The 8,069-nt window shown below is 35.7% G+C and overlaps 1 protein-coding gene across 1 annotated transcript; it reads right to left on the minus strand.

Moving 5' to 3' along the window:
• Positions 1-4,946: 4,946 nt before the first annotated feature.
• On the minus strand, positions 4,947-7,854 carry LOC145048298 (internal alternative NAD(P)H-ubiquinone oxidoreductase A1, mitochondrial-like). Its single transcript, XM_078996758.1, has 8 exons — positions 7,198-7,854; positions 6,759-6,972; positions 6,514-6,674; positions 6,369-6,434; positions 6,104-6,267; positions 5,914-6,028; positions 5,544-5,723; positions 4,947-5,235 (listed from the first exon to the last, which is right to left on the minus strand). The coding sequence occupies exons 1-8, from the start codon at positions 7,627-7,629 to the stop codon at positions 5,083-5,085; spliced, it is 1,485 nt and encodes a 494-aa protein (XP_078852884.1). The 5' UTR covers positions 7,630-7,854; the 3' UTR covers positions 4,947-5,082.
• Positions 7,855-8,069: the final 215 nt, after the last annotated feature.

The raw sequence follows: 8,069 nt of genomic DNA on the forward strand, positions 1-8,069 counted from the left end.
AGCAAGAGTTCAGGGATGTAAAGTGTACATTGAGGGAGCTACTCGACGAGTAGGTGCGGTTACTCATCGAGTCGGCCCACACCGAGCCTTCAGTCGGTCTGGTCCACTCTCCGAGGTTACAGTATGACTGGTCCGCCTACACAACTTGAAACCATGTGACAAGAAAACATCATCAAATTTTAGATGTTATTGTTTTGGTGATTGTTGTAGCACATATAATGATTTAACCAACTTACGCACCTTATGCTCATTTCTAATCATAATAAAACCCTCAGGTTGTTTCATGTACGCATCTTCCTCTAAATCACCATTTAACAAATGTTGTTTTAACATCCATTTAATGAATCACCAAATTATAAATTGCTGCTAAGGCAATCAATAGTCTAATAGTAGATATATGAGCAACTAAAGCATAAGTGTCAAAATAGTCAAAGTTAGGTTTTTGTTTAAAACCTTGAATAACTAATCGAGCCTTAAACTTGTCTACTGGTCCATCAACTTTCATCTTCCTTTTGAATATCCACTTGTAACCCAAATGTTTGCATCCAAGCGGAAGATCGGATAACACCCAACTATTATTCCCCATGATAGAATCCATCTCATCATTTATTACCTCTTTCCAGAAAACAACAATCTTGAGATTTTATTGATTCATCAAATGTTTTAAGATCCTCTTCAACCCTAAAAATATATGAATACTGATTTACAATTTCATCTAGAACCCTTAACTAGGTAAAGCTGAAAATCATTACCAAATGATTTAGCTTTCCTTTGTCTCTTGTTTCTTCTAATCTCAAATGATTCATTTGATTCATGTACAACTTCATTGGTAGTCCCACTAGAACAAGAAACCAAGTCCTTTGGTTTAGGTATGGATGAAAATCGATTTTCATCAAATATTGCATCTCTATATTCTATAACAGTGTTAAATAAAACATAAGCATTAGGTTCTATAACATAAAACCTATAAGCCTTGGAATGCTCAGCATATCCAGTAAAGATACAATCAATAACTCTTTCACCCAAAGTTTTCATTTTTGGTTCAGTTAGCCTCACAACAGCCCAATAACCCTAAACTTTAAGATATCCTAAGTTTGGTTTCTTTTTGTACAAAGTTCATGGGGATTATCTTGTTCCTTTTGTTTGGAACTCTATTTAAAAGATAACATGCAGTTAGCATAGCTTCTCCCCAGAAACCATCACTTCAATCTGAGTGAGACAACACAGAGTTCACCATTTCCTTTATAACTCTATTTTTCCTTTTAGATATCCCATTTTGTTGAGGGGTATATGGAGTATTTATTTCATGTATAATACCAACATATTGGAAATAACTAGGATCATAATACTTTCCACCACGATTAGTGCGAAGTCTTTTGATTAAATCATTTTGTTGCAATTGAACTTCATTTTTATAAAATTTGAATTTACCAAGGGCTTCATCCTTGGAATTTAACAAGTATGCATAGCAAAAACAAGAATAATCATATATAAAATAAACTATGTATTTCTTATGTCCTAAGGATGGAGGTGAATGCAAATCACATAGAACATTATGAATTAATTCAAGTATAATATAATTCCTATTAACATTAGGAAAAGGTTGTCTAGTTAGTTTTGTTAACTTACAAGTTGTACATTTTTCTATGTTAACATCAAAAGATGGTATTAATCCATTTTTAGACATTTCAAGCATTCTTTTACAATATACATGTCCTAAATGAGCATGTCATAATGAAGAATTATCAATACTAGAACAAGCCATGTATATAAAATCTGTAATTTTATTTTTCTTTACATTCAACCTAAACATATTGTTACAATAATATACAAACCCAACGAATGTACCACACTTAGATAATATATAGTCATCAAATTCATAGAATTTTGTATATCCATATATATTAATTACACCACCAGAAACTAAGACATAACCAACTCATGACATCATCATGATATCACTAAAGGTTTTGGCAGGAAAATACATGGCAAGAGTCATACTCGACATAGAAATCCGTTTAGGTTTCGAGGCTCTGCCCCTTGGACCTCGCTAAGGGTATTGCCCCTAAACCCAACCAAGGGGCTACAACCCCTTAGAATCCTGGACCCAGGGGCGCTGCCAATGGACACCCATATATTCCCGAATTCACAATTATCACACCGAGTGTGCACCCATACCTCCAAGCTCGGTTAGTAAATGAAGCTCAGCTTATCTTAGTATTAAATAATAATTACATCAAAATATGTTGATAACAGTAAAATCACCAACACAATCCTCTTCAAATTGGATAGTGAAAATCACAAACACCCAAATTGATACGTAAGAATTTGAAACATTCAACTCCAAGTGCTTTAGTGAATATATTTTGGCAGAACACATTCTAGAATTAAATGGACAGAAACCAAATCCTAAAACATAACATATAAACATCTTTGATTTAAGGGTATGTCATATCAATGTCGATGGGAATATTCTACATGATTTCGAGAAATCGATATGGCATTAACGAAACGCTTTTTTATAAAATTATATTACCATGTTTTAGTATTTATAGAAATAGGAGCATAAGAGCAAGTGCGACTCAACCAATTTGGGGACTCTAAGCGAACCAAAATTTTGGGGCATTTGAGTTCTTGGCAGTTATTGATAGCCTTGACCTTCAAAAAAACTCAAATTCGTTTCACCATTGCAACTTCTAACAAAAATCGTTCCAAAACCCAAAATCCAACTTGACACAATGAATATTAAAAAAAATTAAGCCCTATTAACCTTAAGAATTAGTATAATCAAGAAAGAAGAATCAGTCTACATCAAAGTTCAAAAAATAGATTTGTTCCTTCTTTTCTACATCAAATAGATTTTCTTTTCTACATCAAATAGATTTCTACATGAAAATTAATAGATTTAACTTCATCAAAGTAAAACAATTTAGCATAATATATATCTAAATTCTAAAACAACACGTCACTAAAAAATTGCAGAAAATATGTACTTGCGCCGCCCTAAAATCAGAAAATTCAATCTTACAACTAACAACAATGAATCATACAAAACTTTAAAACATACTTACAAACACAAAACGAATCTAATTGTGACACAGCCAATAGGAAAAATGCTTATATACAAAGTACAAACAGTTAAACTCAAACACAAACAGGATTACAGGAAGAATCATGAATTCGCTAAGGAAAGAGACAAATAGTAAGAGATTATCAACCTTTCAGAAAGAAGAATCAACAATCGAACTAACCTCTTTTATTGATTTTTGAATAAGAATTGGTCAGATCAGAGCCAAGAAGAAGAAGATTAGAATCGAGAATCAAATTCAAACTGGTAGATGGTAGTGGTAATCCATTATGCGGTTACGAGGATAGAGGAGAATGAAGAATGAACTCAGAGGACACAGATTCACAGAAAGAAGAATAGTCGCCGAGAATTACTTCTGCTTATTGCGTTAATAGAGAATCCAAATCATTAATCCCTAATTGAAATATGGGTTAAATGGGCCCTAAGCAAGGGACATAAGAGTAAAAAATATTTTTTACATGGCATAAGGAATAAATACACATCAGAAAGTATATATGATTAAAAAAGTTGAGTGTGGTTTGTTTTTTTTTTTAATATAAAAAGTTACTAGGCCCACTTCTTAAATGAAATAAAAAATAATTTTCTAGCTTTAGAAAATGTTGGGAAAATAATTTTCTAGCTTTAGAAAATGTTGGGCTAAGCATTTGTCTAATTGCTTTCAGATTTTAAATATTCTTTACGAGTTATGCTATATTTACAAGGCAAAATAAAAAAATAAATAGAAGGGTCATGCCCCCTTTAGCTCTCATTGAGTTTTCCATAACATTAGAGAGAGTGATCATCGACACATGGTAAGGCATGTTAAAGTATGTCCCATAATCATAGCATAATGCAAAGAGTAAGAGTGATAGTGTATTATTTGATTTTGAAAAAATAAATAAACAACCAATCAAACCTCTCCTTTTTCCTTCTCTTCTCTTTCGACACTCTATCTCTCTCCTCTCTCCTCTCGCTAACCTACACCGGTGCATCCCCTTAGCACATGCTAGGGGGTGGGTTTTGCTCATGCTAAGGCTATCCTGAGTGGGTTCACATCCACGCGTAAGATTCATATGTAGCACACCAACTCACCGCTGTGTTAGTTGTAAAATGGGTTGTAGGGGTTGTGAAGACGGAAGAAGACAGACACTTTCATTGGTTCTTTAATTTCCCCCACATTTTCTCTCATTTTTGCCTATTCACCATGTTGGTAAACAACATTTCCACAACATGGTGGATTGGTTGTGGAATGATACGTGGTGCTGAGTTGACTGGTGGTTTGGCTATGCCCACTCTCCACAACCTAAGACCTTGGCAAATGGGCGCCAAGCCGCCAATCCCCATATGCTAAATTTTGGTTAATATTCGGGACTAATGACTTGAGGGTTTATTTCTTCACCGGAGAGTTGTGGCGCAACAGCAACATCAGATAATAAAGAATTGTATCTCGAGAATTGTGTTTACCAATCCTTAATCCTTAATATAAAGAATTGTATCATTCCTTAATCCCAACATAAAGAATTGTATCTCGAGAAGGATCTTCCTTTGGTAAATAAAATGTTAATATATTTTATAAGCTTCACAATGAAGCACATATGTCGTAGTTCACCAAGTCGATCCATTTAGTTTATAAACATTGGTGGTATGGTATCATTCGAATTAGGGAATATGTATGTTGTGCAATATGTATGTTGTGCAATGTTAATATATTTTATAAGCTTCAAAGACATGATGTTTAATCATTAAAATCCATTGCCATAAGGCAACAATACAAAGATACTGCAATGTTGAGAGTTCAAGTAATAGAGATGTTATTATATGAGGATTGCAGACGCCGATTTTCGTTTAGACGATATGATTAAAAATTATTTAGCCGATATGATAAAAATTCATGTACTTTTAATGGATTTTTTAATGTGTTACATCCGTATTTTTATGCATCCTTTTCATCTTTGTACAGAATGATTACAAACAAAAAGATGAGAAAAACTTAAATGTACCGATTGTGGTGTAGCTTATATTCGGCTTATATCACGACCAAACACAAAGGTCGTTAGCCAGTTTATTGCCACATAAAATCTATTCCTCCAGCTCACCACACGTGTCAGATAAGCCGAACGCCATATGAACCAACTAGCAAATCCCGCAATCGACAACCCTTTCGCTTCCTAAAATAAAGATTTCAGCACATGTTACTGTGACTGTGTCTGTGACTGGAAACTTCTGGTCTTGCCACATAACTTTTTACTATGATTGTGTCTGTGACTGCAAACTTTTGGGTGTTGCCACATAATTGTTTGTTACTATGACTATGACTGGGTCTTGTGACCGTGTCTGTGCTGCAAACTTTTGGTCTTGCCACCCAAAAAGGTTTAATGGACACTCGTTCTTGATCCTTGTCAGTTTATTCAGTTTCGTCCAGTCCAGTCATATTCTATGTAACAAATGCATCAAAGAAAAAAAATACTAGTGTTACCTTGCTTTGCCTGAGATCTACAAGAGCCTTATAACTTCCAACGGTAGCCATGCTTCCCAAATGCTTATAAACAAACGGAGCTCCAAGTTCTATATCGCCAGTGCCATTAGCATATCCGCCACCCGCTTTACCGATCTTGTTTAGAAGTTCCGCTAGGTACTTTCCCTCCCTCTCCGCCACCTAAATTACACGCATACCGATAGCAAACTTTTAAAAAAAAAAAAAAGACTTAATCCACAAATGGATGTTTCTTTTTCACTTGGTTAAAAAACGACCGAATAGAGAAAGTCAGGGAAATATAACTTTTTAAAAGTATTTTTCAGACATTATTTATCCAGACAACACTTAATAAAAAAAAAAAAAAATTTACTTGGGCTAAAGCCGGAAGAGTCGGTTTGCCGGTACTCTCGAGGTACCCACTACAATCCCCAATCGCATATACATCGGGCATAGATGGTACTCTTAACCAATCATCAATCCCAATTCTATAAAATGTAACAAAAAATATATATTAATAAGACAAAAAAAATTCATCCGAAATCTAAACAAACATTTATTACCTTCCACCCGGAGCCTTAGGAAGATCCATTTTTTGAACAAAAGACGAGGGACCAACACCCGTGGACCACACCAACAAACCATACGGAACATCAGTTCCATCACTCAAAACTATCTTCTTGGGTTGAACATCCTTCACTGTTCCACGAACTAGCCGAACTCCCGACTATAACATTTTGATACGCTTTAAATGCAAGAAATAGCAATGTACTTCCATTTATTTGTTTATTATTATTATAAAAGTATTAGAGTTTTTGTTTCTTTTACCTTGGTCAATTGTTTAGTAGCATATACCCGAAGGCGATCATCAAATGAAGATAAAATATCATTCGCCTGCAAAATCTCATAAAATTGTTCAAGATTCGTTCCTAATTTTACATAGAGAAAGAATGTTGAAACGAGTAAGCCTCACCTCGATCAAAGTAACGTTAATGTAATCTTTGACATGAGAATATCTTTGATGAACGTCTTTCATGATGAAATCACTGAGTTCACCACTGAATTCGACTCCAGTAGGACCACCTCCTACAACAACACAATGCAGGAGTCTTCGCTTTTCTTCATCGGAAACACCTGTGAGTAAACCATAGTCCCTTCATATTTGAAAAAAAACCACAAAATTAAATATGAATGTGAGAATTTGTGGAAGATAAATACCAGGAACATCGGAGATCATCAAGTTGAGAAGCAGCTTTCTGCGGATTTCTTGAGCATGGTGTACCTCGCGAAGGAAAATGGCATGTTCTTTGACGCCATTGATTCCAAAAGTTGAAGCTTCGGCTCCAGAAGCTATGATTAATTTGTCGTACGAAATCTTGAAATCCCATGGTTCGAGAGTTCGTAATCCGTCTGTTATAGTTTGGCAATGCACCTGTAGCATCACATTATCAAAATTGTATAATCAGTTGGATAAAAACCTGATGATTGTGTTTCGATAGCAAAGTCGAAAAGCAATTCGATGCATAATTTACTCCAATGTGAAGATTATTTTGAAGAATCCCAGATCGAGAAAATGGTTTTCGGCATATTTGAATTGGTCAAAGATTCCAACTTTTTCAACATTCAAGAATCTTGAATTGAAAACATGAAAACATACCTCGTGATTCTTGGAATCAAGTCCTTTGCAATTAGCTAGGAAGAAATACGAACCGGGTTCGGTAGAAATCGCCGGTTGAATCCTGCCGATCGGCTCAGCAACAGACCGGAACTCGAGAGTGCCGACACAGGTAGAAGCTAATAAAGGAGTAAAAACCATATGGTTCCTAGGGGAAACGCAGACGACGTCGTATATGCTGGTGTCGATCCCTTTCATCAGCCTACACCCAGCCCAACCGGAACCCAGAACCACCACTCTTGGCTTTTCAGTTTTCTTGGTGGGCCCAAGCCCAGATACCGGAGGAGCAACCGCATCGCCGGCGGTGGAGAAGTGGTGGAGGTGTTGCAGAGAGAATAGAGTGGGTGTGAATTTGGCGGTTGAATGGTGTTTGACCGGAGAGGACAATCGTATTAGGTTCTTGAACCAATACATCACTGGAGACTGGAGTTATCGTTTTTTTTTTCCGATGATTGAAGGGTTGAAAATACTGAATCCTGGTGATTGTGAAGTGAAGTATTGTTAGCCAAAGGTGGGACAAAAGGGATAAAGGAAGAATTATGGCCAAGCAGGTGGCAAGATTTACAGATGGCAGCGGAGGTTGAAAGCGCCGACGCCCGGAGAACGACGTATTTGGCAACACGTGGGAGCGACTCGGTTGAACTGTGACTGAATTTCTAATCGAAAATTCAATGGTAAAATTTAATATAAAAAGGAAAAGGAAAATACTTTGTTTGGGCAAAACGAAACAAGTTTGAATATTATTTTTTAGGAATTCTATAATCGAATCAAAAGACATCACAAATAGCCAATTCGCCTTTGATTTCTTGTGTTATATTTTGACTAATGTTAGAGATAGATTCTAACAATAGTTT

Source organism: Lactuca saligna, chromosome 5 (genome assembly GCF_052625555.1).
Source record: "Lactuca saligna cultivar CGN05327 chromosome 5, ASM5262555v1, whole genome shotgun sequence".
In the NCBI taxonomy this organism is placed as follows: Eukaryota; Viridiplantae; Streptophyta; class Magnoliopsida; order Asterales; family Asteraceae; genus Lactuca; species Lactuca saligna.